Source organism: Castor canadensis, chromosome 11, assembly GCF_047511655.1.
Source record: "Castor canadensis chromosome 11, mCasCan1.hap1v2, whole genome shotgun sequence".
Lineage (NCBI taxonomy): Eukaryota > Metazoa > Chordata > Mammalia > Rodentia > Castoridae > Castor > Castor canadensis.
In genome coordinates this window covers 18,241,682-18,258,502 of record NC_133396.1, presented here as the reverse complement: position 1 = coordinate 18,258,502, position 16,821 = coordinate 18,241,682, and the positions used below count along the sequence as shown (strand labels likewise).

At 43.7% G+C, this 16,821-nt stretch overlaps 1 protein-coding gene and 1 long non-coding RNA gene across 17 annotated transcripts in view; one reads left to right on the top strand and one right to left on the bottom strand.

Annotated features, from left to right (window-relative positions):
* Positions 1 to 16,821, bottom strand: part of LOC109676013 (uncharacterized) — a 355,135-nt gene that overhangs the window by 291,737 nt on the left and 46,577 nt on the right. The gene's annotated exons all lie outside the window — the stretch shown is intronic.
* The window catches only part of LOC109679135 (leucine-rich repeat-containing protein 37A2-like), a 127,873-nt gene that overhangs the window by 77,639 nt on the left and 33,413 nt on the right, over positions 1 to 16,821 (top strand). For 2 of the 8 annotated variants that reach the window (XM_074045625.1, XM_074045623.1), the window contains exons 1-3: positions 467 to 912; positions 12,010 to 12,177; positions 16,117 to 16,185. The exons of 4 other annotated variants lie outside the window; for them this stretch is intronic. In XM_074045625.1, coding sequence (XP_073901726.1) covers positions 12,163 to 12,177; positions 16,117 to 16,185 — 84 coding nt within the window. In that variant the 5' untranslated portion in view covers positions 467 to 912; positions 12,010 to 12,162. Of the gene's footprint in view, positions 1 to 466; positions 913 to 10,542; positions 11,552 to 12,009; positions 12,178 to 16,116; positions 16,186 to 16,821 lie in introns of those variants that run through there. 2 more of the 8 variants (XM_074045624.1, XM_074045626.1) reach the window with 2 other exon arrangements.

Below are 16,821 nucleotides of genomic sequence, written 5' to 3'. Positions count from 1 at the left end.
AAAGTCGAGCAGGAGAGAGCGGGAGTGGGAGGAGGAAGGTGGGGAGAAGAGGAGGCCGGGCGAGACGAGCGGAAGAAGAGGAGGAGAATAAAGAGGGAGGAGAGCCGGGAGGAGGAAGGGGAGGAAAAGAAAAAGGCAGCGGAGGAGAACGGACCCGCCCCTCCCGGTCTCCTCCTCCGCTCGCAAACTCTGGCTGGCCCTCCGAGGGCCGTGGCTGCCGCTGTCTCCTTCTCCTCCGGTTCCCCCGACCGCTCCGCCCGCGCGGAGGCGTCGATTCCCCCAGTGCCCGCGTCCCGCCGGCTCAGCGCAGCTCCGGGCCAGCTCGCTCCGCGCGCGCCCTGCCCCGCGCGCGCCGCCACTCCGGCTCGCGCGCCCCCGCCCGCGCCGCCACTCCGGCTCGCGCGCCCTAGCGCTCGGGGCATGCGCGGTGGGCGGCGCCGCTACGGGCCGCCTCTGCCGCCCAGAGTAGAAAGCACGAGCGCCCGGCGCCCGGCTGCCGGTGAGCGTGGGGCCAGCGAGCGAGTGAGCTGCTCCGACTCCGGCTCCCCTCCGCTTCGCACCAGCCCGACTCTCCTCGTCGTTGCGCGCCTCCTCGCAGCGACCTCGGCCACCGGTCCGCGCCCATCGCCCGGGGTCGCCAGCAGCCCCGCTGCCCTTCTCCCGCCCGCCCCCGCCCCCGCCCACCCCGGCCTCCCGGGCTGCTGCTCCGCGGCGGAGGCAAGAGGTGGTTGGGGGGACCATGGCTGACGTTTTCCCGGCCAACGACTCCACGGCGCCTCAGGACGTGGCCAGCCGCTTCGCCCGCAAAGGGGCGCTGCGACAGAAGAACGTGCACGAGGTGAAGGACCACAGATTCATCGCCCGCTTCTTCAAGCAGCCCACCTTCTGCAGCCACTGCACCGACTTCATCTGGTAAGTGCGCGCGGGGCTGGGCGCACGGACAGACACCGCGCGCCGTCCCCTCTCGCGGCGCCGGACATGGGCATCCCAGACCTTCCCTAGTCTGAGGTCCCGGCGCCCTGGGGAGCGCCGGTGTTCAGGCCCCCTCAAGTCCAGGCGCTTCCACGCCAGGGCTGACTCACTCGGAGAACTTGGAGAGCAGGCGGGAGTCCGAACTCTTGCCCGGAATGACACGCGCGAACCCGGCTGCCCCGGCCACTGGCACACATGCGGGCAGGACTGCCAGGGAAGTCGCTGCCCCGCCACACATCCCCCGGGGCAGGCTGGCTCCGCACGTCAGTGACATGGATCCCCTCCCCCGGGACCAGGGTCTCCCACCTCCCCAAGCACACCCGCCTGCACCTGTTTTTATACCATTGCATAGATTCAGTGCAAATAATTTTGTACTTGTCCATTAGGCTTCTTATTAAAGTATGAATTAAATTTATGAATTGAGGTCTTTAGTTATCTATCTATCTATTAAGCCAGGAATTGTGCTAGACTGAGATTTAATATAGTTTGCATATTCACATTTGAAGTTTGTGTGATTCTGCTACTCTGAGGAATGTTTTCCTTTCCTTGGTAGGGGAAGTAGGTTTCTTTTTACTTATGGTTAAATGAGCATGTTAGTAAAATTAGCAGATTGTAGTTCATGGTGCATTAACAGAATTTTACAATTTTACAATGAACACATGGTGTTCATTCCCAAACACTGCGAGCACAATTTAAAGTGTGTCTTCAATGGAAATGTGCATTTTTTACCTGTGCTTTTTTAGACACAGGTAGTGGAGGAGCAGCTCAAAATCATTGTCTTTAAAAACTGAAGTTCATCTTTTTGAAATGGTTTGGATGAAGATTTGAGCATTTATGTAATTTGTTGTTAGAACTACCCATGCCTCTAAGAAGGTTACACTCAATTACATATTATAAAAATTGGTATTGACATTAATTCACAACACTGTTTCACTTTCTGTATCTCTTTTGGATAGATGGATGATATACAGCATAAGAAAAATTTACTGAAAAATGTTCTGTAATCAAATAGGCTGTCAAAGGCAACTGTAGGTCGATGATATGCTATTTGCAGATAAACTGAAATTATGCAAAAAGAAAAATATTTGGAAGGGGAAGAATTTCAATCGATTATTCAGTGTTTAAAAAGACCTTCTAGCTGTGAGATTGTGTTGACTGTATTTCATTTCATTGTTAGTTAATTAGCACCTGTGTAATGGCATAATGTATTCAGACTACTGCATTTTAGGGCATTATTTTAGTCTGAAGATTGTCACACATTTTAATACTATAACTTGAGCTTTGAAATCTAGTTTGCAAAAGTGAGGGAATACATGCATTCTGTGTCACCTGCATCAATGATGAAAAATCCAGTTTGGGAGTAAAGTTCTAAGCATGTGTTGGCTTGTGATCATCCAAGTGGGAAGGTCCAGAGCCATCCTCCGTTAGGTAACAGATTTAAAAAATTACCATTTTTAAGTTGATATAGCTTTAATAAAATTGGTCATAGTTTTATTGTATCCATTTTAGTGCAAGGATTCATTTTATTTTACCGCACCCGTGATTAGGACAGAGAAAGGGAAAAGGTCAAGTTGTAAACCTGTGAATTCTGCTGCTTGTTAGTTGGTTTGATGTGTTGAAGTGTATCACTTTCTCTGGTATCTGAAGTCTTAATTTTTTTTTGGCAAATTCCCGACTGCTTAAAAGTGATGGCTAGAAAGAGTTTAAAAAGCCTGATGAAGTCCACTCATGAAAAATGGAATATGCCAGGAGCTTAAGGGGCTATCTTCCCTTCCTCTTCAAGTTTGTTGAAAATCTTGGATGCTTGCAGAAGACTTTAAGGGTTACCATACGAACCTTGTACCATCTGTGTTGCATATAACACAGGGAATATCCTCTTTGTCTTGGAATTCTGTGTACAGTGTCTGTTCCATTGATGAATTTTAATTGATAAAGATTATTTTATTATTCTAGGAAGAGGGGCACTTCAGAAAGTGGCTGCTTCTTGCTTGCGTTAGTATATCCAATAGAATGTGTTCTCTCACTTTCTCATGTGTTGGGAAAATTGGCATCTTAAAAAAATCAATATTTAAGAGTAGGTTTGTATTTAGATAGATGTGTATTCTCTAGTCTATTTCAAACAGATGAAATCAAAAGTCCTCAAGAAATCAGACTCTGTTGACAGATCCTGCTGTACTGTCTACCATCCCCTCCCTCCCTCCCTCCCTACCCTCCCTTCCTTTCTCCCTTTCTCTTCACTTCTCCTCCTTTCCCTTCTCTACTCTCTTCTCCTCCCCTCTCTTCCCCAGAGTGCTATGTGGTGCCTTCCTAAGTGCCAGGTGCAATGTTAGGCTGGAGGAATGTTTGGACTGGTCAGCATCTCCCTTTCACAAAAGTTTATAACAAGTGTATTAATGGATTTCTGCCTTGGGTGTCTCTGTTTTTTTATGGTGCTGGAGCCTCATGCATGCTAGGCAAGCACTTCGTCACTGAACTACACCCCTAGCCTTTCTCTTTAATTATATAGGGTACATCAAAAGGTATTTTTATTATTAGAAATCACTTACATCCCCATCATTATTTGGGAGTGCCTTTTTGTTGTAAGAAGAATATTTGTATAATCATGCATACCATAAGCATTGCAAAAGAGTTTCCCAATATAACTCAACAACTTATGAGTTGGAAACCCACTCACAAATGGAAACCCAGGCATGGCTAGTCTATGTTCCTTGTCACTGAAAACTGTACTAAATTATTACTTTTCCTCATTTGAGGAATAGTTTACCAGTTACTAAAATTGGCAGATAAATATTCCAATATTAAAAAAACTGCACCTTTAGCTTTTAAAACTGGTAAATGGTTATTACTGGTTTCTGAGAGCTGCCGTATAAATTTCATTCCAATCCATTGACGTTGTTAAGTACTTGAGTTTCATAGTCAGTGACTTCCTCAGATGGGTGCTTTAGAACAAGGGTTTGATCTTGCTTTGGCTTAGAGATGCTTCTACCTTTTGCTGAGCCAAACCTTGCATAGTTAGTATTTTCTATGTTTAATTGTTGTTTATTATTTGAGAACTCTTAAATCCTTAAAAATTAAAGTGTAGACACATTTAATTGTTTTTAAATGATCTATATACTTATTGCACTATAAAACAGTGAAAACCAATTCTGAAGTTGGTTTTCCTATTCTCTGAGACAGTGGTTCTCAAAGTATGGTCTGTACCCATGAGGACCCTTTCAGAGGGTCTTTGAGGTCAAACTTATTTTCACAACGTGTCTTTTCTGTTTTCACTGTGTTGACATTTTCGCAGCTAACGCAAGAGCCTTAGTGTGCACAACTGCTGTTGTCTTGGTGGAATCTGAGGCAATGGCTTAGCCTCCATGACAGCCACTTGCAATAATAAGGAAAAAGACCAGTTCCATTAACGATGACCTCTACAAAGCAGTAAAAAATGACTTTATAAAAACCTTGACTCTTGCATTTTTTTTCATACTGTTTTTTTTTTTTTTTTAAACAAACTGGGAAGCACCTGTGAAGGAAGCCTTCTGCTTTCTCACCAATCCACACTCTAATCAGGAACGACAGATCACAGGTCTGCAGACTCGGGCATTAGTCAGACATTTTTTTAAACATGAATTTAGCTTGTCACTTCAAGGAAAATGACCAACACTCTTTTGGCCTGAGTCCAAAGTCTAAGAACCCCCTGCTCTAGGAAAGTGGAGGAAGCAGGAGACTTTTTGCTCTGTGTGTCTGCAGGGATTCCTCTCTGAGCCGCGTGAGGTCTGCTTTCTGGGATCCTTGCTTTGTGAATTTGCCAAGCACTCCTTACTTATTTTGGTAACCAGGTAGATGTGCTCTGGGTCTGGGTTAATAATTTTCCCCTTCTGCTGTCAGAGATGAGGAAAAAGTCTTTTTCCTACTCTCTCTCTCCATCACTTCTATCAGCAAGTTGTGTGGGGATTTCTCCAAACTAACAACCAATCAATTCTCCAGGGAACACCAACAATTAGAAACAGGAAAAAGCAAAGTGTTTTCCTCCTCTCTGGTGTACCTCTCAGCACCAAATGTGTGTGGGTTTCCCCATCCTGCCAAGTAGTCCTGCAGCACAGACCAGCTGGTCATCCTCTGATCCAGCTCAATTCTGACACTATCTACTCTCGGAGGTAGCGTCAGGTTAATGGCTTGCTCAGTCCCCAAAACTGCCCTATCCCATTTCAGCTGTCAGCTTCCTGCTGCTATGCTTCTGATTCACTGGCTATGAACTGGGATTCCCACAGTCCCTCCTTGGGTTTGATTAATTTGCTGGAGCAGCTCACATTATTCAAGGACATACTTGGGATGACTGGTTTATTATAAAGGCTGTGACCAGAATGCAGATAAACAGCCAGGTGGAAGAGATGCCTAGAGCAACACAGGGAGCAAGGATGTGGAGCTTTTGTACCTACTCTGGGTGTCCCACCCTCTGGGGACCCCAGTATGTTCAGAACAAGAAAACTATCTGAACTCTGCCATTTTGGGTTCTTTGGAGGACTCATTATGTAGACATGATTGATGACATCATTAGCTATTGGTGATGAACTTTACCTTGAGCCTCTTTCTGCTCCCTGGAGGTAAGAGGATGAGATTGAAACTTGCAACTCTCCAATCAAATGGTTGATTCTCTGGCAACCAGCTCCATCCTGAGGCTTGTCCAGCAGCCTGCCAAGGGTCAGCTCTTTAGAACAAAAGATGTGTCTATCATCCAGGAAATTCCAGGGGATTTAGGAGCTGTGTGTCAAGGAGCTGGAGTTAAAGATCAAATGTTAGAACAAAAGATTCTCATAGCTTCCTTGTCTATGAGGATTTTAGGAGGTCTGTGTCAGGAAATGGGGCAGACACCAAGTATATATTAGTTATAGCACAATATCGCAGCCTGCTTCACATGTACGTAATCAGGGATGTTTTTGCATTTCTTAAGTAATATGGCCAGCTTGGCAGTGATTCCTATCTTTTTGAATTTTTGCCTCTGACCATTTGCTTTCTGCTTATGTGCGGTTACATGGGTCATGTAGATGTGGTAGCTTGTAGACAGCAGGCACAGTATTAAATAGAGAAGGTCCAGGGGTAGTTTAAAAAGTTGGTACAAGACCTCTTATGAAGGCACTAGAGAATATTTTTATTTTTTATTTTTTTTTAATCAAGATTAACTATCATACATACTAAGTAAATCATAAGATATAGTATGTTAGAAGGTGATACATAGTATGCAAATCATACATGTATCTCATGTCTAGATATAGTGAAAATATACCAAATTATTTTAAAAAACCCTCAAAATATCCCTTTAGAGAATATTTTTAAAGACTCGTTAGGGACATAGTTAATGTTAAGAAAAATGGCAGAATACAAATGTCTGTAAATACACCACAATGGAAATATATTTAAATATACCCAGAAAAAGAAAAAAAAAGACACTAATATAGTAGCATATATTTCTGGAGGATGGCAGAGTGGGTTGTTTTTTTGATTCTACTCTTCCATGCTTTCCAAATTGGGCTTGGAGAACTTTTTTTTGTGGGGGGAGGGGAGGTACTGGGACCTGAACTCAGTACCTCATGCTTGCTAGGCAGGTGCTGTACCACTTGAGCCACTCCACCAGCTTGTATTGTGTTGGGTATTTTCAAGATAGGGTCTCTTGAACTATTTGCCTACACTGGCTTCAAACTGTGATCCTCCTGAGTAGCTAGGATTATAGGCATGAGCCACCAATGCCCAACTTGGAGCACTTTTTTTAATTGTTTTATTATTCATATGTGCATACAAGGCTTGGTTCATTTCTCCCCCCTGCCCCCACCCCCTCCCTTACCACCCACTCCGCCCCTCCCTTTCCCCCCCACCCCCTCAATACCCGGCAGAAACTATTTTGCCCTAATCTCTAATTTTGTTCAAGAGAGAGTATAAGCAATAATAGGAAGGAACAAGTGTTTTTGCTGGTTGAGATAAGGATAGCTATACAGGGCATTGACTCACATTGATTTCCTGTGCGTGTGTGTTACCTTCTAGGTTAATTCTTTTTGATCTAACCTTTTCTCTAGTTCCTGGTCCCCTTCTCCTATTGGCCTCAGTTGCTTTTAAGGTATCTGCTTTAGTTTCTCTGCATTGAGGGCAATAAATGCTAGCTAATTTTTTAGGTGTCTTACTTATCCTCACCCCTCCCTTGTGTGCTCTCGCTTTTATCATGTGCTCAAAGTCCAATCCCCTTGTTGTGTTTGCCCTTGATCTAATGTCCGCATAGGAGGAAGAACATACGATTTTTGGTCTTTTGGGCCAGGCTAACCTCACTCAGAATGATGTTCTCCAATTCCATCCATTTACCAGCGAATGATAACATTTCGTTCTTCTTCATGGCTGCATAAAATTCCATTGTGTATAGATACCACATTTTCTTGATCCATTCATCAGTAGTGGGGCATCTTGGCTGTTTCCATAACTTGGCTATTGTGAATAGTTGGAGCACTTTTATAGTCAGAAATTTAAGCAAAGTTTTTAGAAAAGGGCAACTTTGTATTTCATAATAAAGCCTATATAATATCTGCTCATTTCAAATTCATGAATATTATGTATTTGACCATGATTGAGGTTGAATTTAAATTTTAGTATGCTGTTCATTTAGATGAGATCAGAGGCTGGCATGGTTGTAGACTATGGTGTTTACTTAGAAAATAACAAGATAGCAAAACTCCTCTGTGGACATTCTTTTTCAGAGAGCAATTTGTAGCAAAAGAGCAATGGGTTGAGTTTGAGCTGGCCCATGCTGTGCTCTTCGTAATTTTCACAGTGACCCAGAAGAGATTGGAAGCTTGCTGCAAAGTGGCAGTTTACCTTCAGTTGCTTAGGTGTGAATTATTAACTTGTTGCCCAGTGGTAACCCTGAAAGTCCTGAGCTATTTATTCAAAAACACCATAGCAGAGGCCAGAGGCTTCGAAACCACAGCACTGGTTCCTAAGAGCCTTCTGAACGCATCCTTCCTTGTTTCTGCTAAGATCATAGATTTCCTTAAATTGATGTTAGACAGACATAAAAAGTTTATTCAAGGAAAAATAGTTGTAAGCCTTCTGGCCCCACTCCAGCTCTAAAATCCCTGGGGTCACTTGGTTTCTGGGAGGGTTGGGTGATGGAGACTTTGCCTGGCTGCAGTAAATAACAAACCAGCTGTACTTCCAGGTTGCATATGTTCCTGTACCCTCCATGACTCCTTGGGAATTCTGGATGCACACCTAGCACACAGTCGCCATCCTGTCAATGTCGGTTCTATGAGTGACCATCTGTATGGTCACTGTGGGTTTTTCTTAATCACCTCTATATTGTTCCACAGTCTCCCATCCTGAAAGGGCCTACATTGTTGTCACCTGCTGTTATTGAGGTAAATGACTGACTGGATGTAGCAGGTGAGGTACATGGTGAGATATCCTATTTCCCCATGCCCTCTCCAGAAAAGTGAAGCCTTTTTTCTTATCAGATCCAGGGACTGTGGATGTAAGCATGTATCTATGCTTGTGGCCATTGTCTCTTTGGTCTGTGTGATAGAATGCTGCTTTTCTCTGAATCCTTCAGGGACCTTTGGGCTACTCATTCTTTCTTGTGTATAAAGGTAACTATATTTTGGGTGGTTCTGAATGGGTGATCTTTTTTCTTATTTGCACACCTCCTGATGAGCTCCCTTCTGCTCCACTGGCAGAAGCCAAAGAAGGAAGGAGCCAAAGATCAGGAGGATCGAGGTTTGAGGCCAGCCTCGGCAAATAGTCCTTGAGACCCTGTTGCGGGAGTTTGCTAGCTGAGATACGCTACTTTAGAGGCAATTAGCAGGAAGCAACATTTTATTGTGCCAGCACAGACTCAGCAGACTCATGTCCAAAGGCTGAGCCCTGAGAACAAAGGGGTCTCTCCTTAGATACCCTTGCAAGCAGGTTGCAGAAGCAAAAAGCAAGGTCTAATCCATATATGGTTATATTTAATTTTAATGGCTACTTTACCCTAGTGCTTATGTGACTTTCCCCTCCCTGGTGTTACTTGACCTTCCTCATATTCAGATTTCTCAGGTTTTATCTCTTTGCTATGCCATCCCTACCTCCCTGCTACTTTCTCAGGACTCAGGCCTAGTCTGTTTTCTTTTCATCCTCTCTGCTACAACCCTATCGCCATTAAATCATCACAAAAAATATATCTATTCGCCACAAGTTTCTGCTTTTATTTACTTTTGTGTGGTTATAAAATGTGTGAGCCTGTCAAACTTTGTTGCCAATTCAAACAAAAAGGATGTTTTGTCTTCATTGCCTTCTAACTACCTATCAGAACTCTCTCCATTTCCCAGAAGATGGGCAAAACATCCTTTACTGCACTGTAGAAATCCATGTTGAAGGGGATTGGACTTTGATCACATGATAAAGCAAGAGCACACCACACAAGGGAGGTATGAGGATAGGAAGACACCCAAAAAACTAGATAGCATTTGTTGCCCTCAATGCAGAGAAACTAACGCAGATACTTTAAAGTGACTAAGGTCAATAGAAGGGGACCAGGAACTACACAGAAAAGGTTAGTTCGAGAAGAATTAACTTAGAGGGTAACACACATGTACAGGAAAGCAATGCGAGTCAACTCCCTGTATAGCTATCCTTATCTCAACTACCAAAACCCTTGGTCCTTCCTATTACTGCTTATGCTCTCTCTTCAACAAAATTAGAGATAAGGGCAAAATAGTTTCTGCCTGGTAGTGAGGGGTTGGGGGGGTAAGGGAGGGGGTGGGGGTAGGGGTAAGGGAGAGGGGGAGAAATGACCCAAGCATTGTATGCACATATGAATAAAATTTTTTAAAAAATCCATGTTAATATGCCAACCAATTTTACTTTCCCAGAGTTCCAAGATAGCACCTCACTGTGTGTTTAATGCAACCCCCTTCCCTTTTTTTTCAAGGGCCACTTTATTCCTGATTGGCTCCTTGCTATGACCTTGCTGCCTATTCTTGTCCATATCACTTTTCTTTTTGGTTTAATCTTGACTGAGTTTGAGAACTCTACTCAGTATTGACTCCACATATACTCCATCCACTTCTCTACAGTGTTCAATCCCCTCTTCCATCCTGGGTCCACTTTCTGTGATTGAAGTGATTACCTGTCAGACATCTTTATTTATGTACTGCTTCTATCCTGTGACCATGTCTCATAGCCATTTAGATGTAACAAAACAGTTTAAACAGTTATGAGTTTTTAGAGCTCTTTTGAGATCATTTCATAAGCTTAACTTTTGAGAACTTCACAGTGTAAAGCCCATCACTGATAAAGTAATGAAGGGAATGTTCAACACTGTCAATGTATAATTGAGAGAAGGCAGTCATATTATATTTATTTATTTACTTAACACAGGGCCTTGGGTTACGCCCATCTACCCATTGTCATCTAGTTTGAGTGTTCTTTTATGCTTTGGCAGGTACATATAGTCTCAGTCTCTCTCTCTCTCTCTCTCTCTCTCTCTCTCTCTCTCTCTCTCTCTCTCTTTCCCTCTCTCTCCTCTACTTTTTATAAAGACAGAAAGGAAAGGAAAGGCCTAGACACCTTGAGAGACACCCCTCCACCCCAGCATAAAGGAAAATGGTTGCCAGCAAGAATTTTGGCAAGGTTATCCAAGGTAAAACTTATCCGTACTACCCTGGGACTCAGACCCTCTGAAGCTTCCCGGTTGTCCAGAAAAACTCCACTGTTACTCACAGTACAGACTAGCCTCCCCTGTAGTACTGGATACTTAAAAATCAGCCATCGTTCCTCTTTCCCGACAGGAAGCTTTAGTTGGGGAACGGAAATCACCAGTCCTCTGCTAAGAACTGTGTTTGGTTCTGAGAATGAGAAAAGAATAAGCTATGAGTCCCTCACATAGTTCAGGAGGTTATGAATTGGTAGTAGAGAAAGAAGTGATGTGTAAAATAGTTAGACTTAACACTTAGAGAAATTTGCATTCTCAAAGAAGCTTGTTATTGCAGGTGAGCCTCTAACAGTTTTAGTTGCCTGTAAAATTCATAGAGACATGGGTATTCCTTCATCTAACAAGGATTAGTAGCTTGGAGATGGAGTGAGTGTCAGGTTCATTTGCTTTTTAGGTCAGATTCTCAAGCAGGAGCTAGTGGATGGGAAGACAGAAACTTTGCTCACTCACAGCCCCATACTTTTGCTGCAGGGCTCCTTCATCATCATTACCACCAGATGTCACAAAAGCCTTCCAGATTATCAGGGGCCCAAAAAATGATGCAGGAAAGCACTATGACTTAGGAATAATAAATAACATTTATTTAGGGCTCACTATGAATACAGTATTAAAATGTTCCTTCCTATCCATGTAATCATCACAATCTCTTTATGAAACGAGTATTGATGAATTTCATCTGTATCCAAAATAAAGTCTCCAGCAGGTTGTGACATTTTGGTGGCTGTATTCTTCTGACTTTAGGTTTGTCTTGATACCAGGCATAAGGCAGTTCAACATCAGGCCCTGGCCCTAAACAGCTTACCATGCCAAGAACTGGCAGATTACTACTTTGGTTTCAGTTGGTGGTCAAAAAGGGTTGTTAAGGTAAAGCTTGTAAAATTAATTTGACTAACCACACTCATTATAATCCTAGACTTTAAACAGGATTGAACTGGGTTGTGGGGAGTACATGTAAGAGCCCACCTACTGTTGAGGGTGAGTGGATATATCTGAATTGGCACACCACCTAGAATTAATAATAATAATTTCATACTTCATGGTGGAGCCCATGTGAGGTGTGTAATAAAAAAAAGTTAGCTATACTTAGTAATTTATTTGCAAATCTTACTTGGTATTGAAACTATAGGACACTTCAACTGTTGTGATTCTGGAGTTCAGTTTTTATTTCTCTACATTAAAATTGTAAGAGGGGGGTCAGGGATGTGGGCTCAGTGGTAGTGTGCTTGCCTAGCATGTGTGAGGCCCTGGGGTTGATCCCCAGCACCACAAAAACAAACCAAAACAAAATCTCAGGAAGGATCTTTGATTCAAAATCCTAACAGCTTCAGAGATTTCTGACATTGAAAAATGGGAAAGTGAAGATCTTGGAGCACCACTTAAGAAGCCAAGCCTGAAGCTCTTCTGCACTGCAGAAGTGGTACTGCCACCCTGTGACTGCAGGAATCCTGGAGTTGGCATCGGGGAGGAGCCTCTGGATGAACTGGAGGAAGGTCTGTTCTCAGTGCAGGGAGGGGAAGAGGAAAAGGATCTCTCATTTTTTCCTTTCTAAAACTTACTTTTTAGCTACTTCTTAGGCCTATCTCTTGCTAAGCTACTAGAGTTCTGGGTAGAGTTTCTGTGCCTTACATCACAGGTTTTCCCTTTAGGCAACACCTGACAGTGTTTCAGTTTCAAATGTGAGAGCAGACTTCCTGCCAAGAAGCTTAGGAGGACAAAGGAAGTAGAGTTTCTCTAATTTTGGTTAAGAACTGAACTTGCCTTATGCTAAAATAGTTGTTCTTTGTAGTCATCAGTTATCTCAGCAAAATCACCATCTATTGATTTCCATAAACTCTTGGGTAAATGTTCAGTTCTTTGCCTACTCATGAAAGGGCTTGAGCAGAAAAAGGCAAGCATGGATACCTAGAAATGGTTGTCTGATTGATACTGAGTTTTTTCTAGAACCCATGGCCCTTGAGCTTTAGGGTTTTAAGTCAGAGGCACGGCTGCTAGCAAATGCAGCAGAGCAGGCTCCAGTGGCTAATGCACAGGTAGGAGCAGAGCATCTGTTCTCCCACCAAACCTCTCTCAGTGTATGTGATGCAAGAAGGCAAGGGTCTGTAGGGGGCAGAGCTTCCACTTGCCAGTTGGAAATCAGTGGCCTTCAGTTTCAATGAAACAATAAAGTTACTGTGAAAAGGTAAATGGGTGAAAATGTGGATTTCTAAAACACTCCATATTATGCTTTCATTCACTACATTATTTCAATAACGATGGTCTTGTGACATTTGTGAGAAAGGTGACTGAAAGTATTGTCTCTGTTGACCAAACGCCTAATGCTCCTAGTTTGCTTTGAAGAAAGTTGTATTGTGTGTAGATACATGATGCAGTTTCTGCCAATAAAAGTTTCTAATGCTTTCTCTAGAGCTGTGCGCATTGTGTCCAGTGGATTTTTGGTTGGCAAGGAGTACAGAATTGCCCCTTGCTTCTTTGTAAGGTGTCTACTAGTCCAGTGGTCTCTCTAACAGTTTTGAACTCACTTTGCCCCCATCCCGTGTCTTACTATTCAATCTTTGAACATTTTTGAATCCAACTTCCTGTCATTCTTAGTTCTTGTTCCTAAAATTACAAAGTTTTTTGAACCAAACAGAGTTGATATTTCATATGTGTTTTTAAACACGTGTTTATGTTAGAAATTGTAGTGTAAAATGAGGACGTTTTTAGGAAAATATTTTCCCTTCCTGCTTTTTGAATTTCAAGGACCATCTCATGCCAGACATGCTGATGTAGGTCTGTGATCTCAGCATGGGGAGGCTGAGGCAAGAGCACTGTGAGTTCAAGATCAGCCTGAGCTACACAATGAGACTCTGTCTCCAAGAAAAAAAAATTAAAATTTAAAAAGAATGACTCATTATTGGGTGCTATCATTATATGCAGGATGTTTAGAACAAGGAAATTTCTCAATTTATTTCAATAGTGGTAAAAGAGCTGAAGAATACAGACCCACTGAAGAGACAGTAGATGCCAGAAGTGAAGAACTGCAGGAGTTAATTCAAGTATGTGGAGAGGAAAGCTCAAGGGTTCCTTAGCCAGTGTAGCCATGATTGAAAACAGCCAACAGGATTTGGAGGATTTGCTCATGTATCATTCTTAGCAAATGGGAAACTCTGAAACTGAATTGAATGCGGGGATTTCTGGGGCTTTTCCTAAATGTCCAGCCTTGAGTCTGAGTTCATGTTTGAGGTATGGAGAGCAGGACTGAGGCCTCTGAGTACTAGTACAGTTTTGGACCCAAGAGAGGAGCTAGGCTCCCTCTGCAGTAGTTTGAGAGGCCAGGATGCTTGAACATAAGTCTTTTTTAGAACTCTTCCCAACCAGGATCCCAGGGATTAGGAACAAAGTAAGAACTTCAGCCTTATGCCATTATGTTACAGATGTGAAAACCACTATGCCTTTCAACTTTGTAGGACTGCCTAAATCTCAGTGTCTCCCCATGTCTCAAGGAGAATATTTTGCCTTCCAACGAAGCTTTCTATAAATCAATTATATGAAAGTCCTTAATCAGGGATTACATAGCCAAGGTAATTTCTAGAAGGAAATAGACGTTACTTACTATGTATAGGATGTTTTAAAAGGGGAGGAGCAAAAAGTGTGTTTCGTGCCAGTGGGAACTTAGGGGTTTTTGATCATTTAATTTACCCTGAAGTTGTGAAGTATTTTGTCTTGAAATGGTGAAGACAGTGTGGTTGCCTTCTTGATATGCAGGTGATATGCAGGAATTTTCAGGTGTTGAGGGTTCTTGGTCCGCTCTGAGATAGAAATCAAAGTGGACTCAAGCAGCAAAAGTCAGAACAATTTTATTTGTAGAGAAGGGAAAGGCTGCATGGGGGCATGCAGAGGACCAGGTTGGAAATTGGGTTTTATAGCTTTTTTTTTTTTTAATTGACCGAGGGCGGAGGTGTCTCTCTGGTGCAAACAGATGTTTCCTGGAAAGGAGAAGTGTCTCCCTGGCTAATTACCACCTTTAGGGACCTCCTGCAGTCTGCCCTTCATTCTGAAAAAGTATTCGAATCTTTTCCCATGTAAAATAATGATTTTAGTTCAGTTTAAATGAAACCAGTCAAGGACACTTCACACTTTAGGAGGCCTAAGCTTCCTGTGAAATGAGAAAGAAGTTAGCATTGATTGCAGAAATCTGATTAGAACAGATCCGTCCTTAAATGAGGTGACTTTTGGAATCTGTTCCATTTTAAAACCATCAGCATGTGTCCAGCCCTGTGCAAGTCAAGAGGAATAAACAGGATGAAGCCTGTTCTGGGACTTTACATGCTAGGCTGTAGTGGACAATAAACATACAGTAAAATAGGTTATTGTAAGAAGGGCTCTGAAGGAAGTCAATGCCTGTCCACATGTGCACGGGGTAGACCTCTGAGACGTTGTGATGTCACAGCTAGATTCTCGCTGTGTTGAGCCAAGACGGGGTGGGGATGCCTCCCCAGGCCAATGTAAAGGGCCATCTCAGATTCTAACCCTCTGTGTCAGGCCCAGGACCCCTCCTGCAGACCCCTCCTGATGCTCTGGTAGCCCCAGGTAAGGGAGTGGTGAATCATGAACCATGGAACTGGGAGTTTAGAGGAAATGGCAGCATTGTCTAGTAAATAACTGTAATGTACACTCTTTTGCCTACACCCTAATTAGCCCTGGTTTGCAGGTGAGTTGCTTTTCTTATAGAAGCAGTTCAGCCAGGGGGAGAAGACTATCTCTGGGTGTCAGCTTGGAAGAGGAGAAGCTGCCAGAACTGGACTAGCCCTGAGAATATCCCCAGAGGCCCCACTGTCACACCATACCCAATGGGTTGCTGCCCCTAGGTCTGAGCTCCAACCCCACCTCGCTGTGGGGGAGGGGCCCTGTACAAGGCTTTTGTGCCTCCTCTAAGGGAATGGAGTTTGGGTCCTGTCTCTGTGGGAAAAGGCTCTTCACTGCAGGGCATGGAGCCCAACTGGGCCGAGTCTTACAAAATGTTCTGTTTCCTAAACAAACGTGTCATAAAGAAAGGGTGGGGCCGGGCAGGCACTGTTGACAAGGTAAGCTAGGGAAGAAGCTGCCAGAGGCTTTACTCCCTTGACTCTAGCTTAGTCTACTACATGTCCCTGTTGCATGTCATGTCTATACTAGGTATTTGGGCCCCAAGGCTCCTTTTTATGTCGCTAGAGTTGTGGTTGTTGGTCCAGGAATTTCCCATTCCGAGTAGGACCCAGGACTCGGTCCAGCTGACCTCCGAAGCACCTGGGCCAACTGAGCCCTGGTCCTCACACTCCTTGGACTGTCTTCCTGACATGTGGCAGATGTTTACACCCCCAGAAGACCAGGGGGACTTTGATCATCTAGGGTCATCTGCTCCCTCGCAGGTGTTTGCCCCACCTCATTTATTGACTGACAGTTTGCTTCAGTTCCTAGACCGGGATTCTGGGAGGCAGCCATCTCCAGAGCCAGATCCATTTGCTGTTGCACATCAGGAGGTGAGTGACGAGCTAAACCTGCCTGAGACCCCCAGAAGCGGTGCCGATGCCCAATAGGGAACAGAATCAGGGCCCCGTGTTAGGTTATGAGGCCGGACACCTTCTGAGAGGACAAAGGACACTCGAGACAAAGGAAAGTCACAAGGCGAGGTTTATTTCTAGCCAGCTAGGGTCCGAGCATCTGCCTGACGCAGCAGGTTTCAACAAGGACCCTGAGAGCAAAGTTTAAGCAGGTCTTATACTCTTTAAAGCATCAGTCATCATCACATAGGAATTCCTCATGCCCCTGGGGTCACATTTTCCTGATCTTGCCCACATTCTGATCTTGCCCACATCCTGGTGGTGGGGTAATATTATTTATTGGGAACTGGGGAAACACCAGAGGTTTACTTATCAGGTTACAAGGAATGCGTTCTCCCATAAATTAGGGGCTAGTAGTGGAATAGAAACCTAAGGTTTAGATAAGAACAGCAAGGGAGTCCTGTTTTGGAAAGTTTATTTACAAGTGGAGACAAAGAAAGGCAGGAATGGGTGCTTATCTCTGCATGGTGCCTTTCATCTCAGAACTTTTGCATGGCTCTAATGAGCAATTCCTCACAGCTCTGTCCGAGGTTACAGCTTTTAATTGACAGTTTA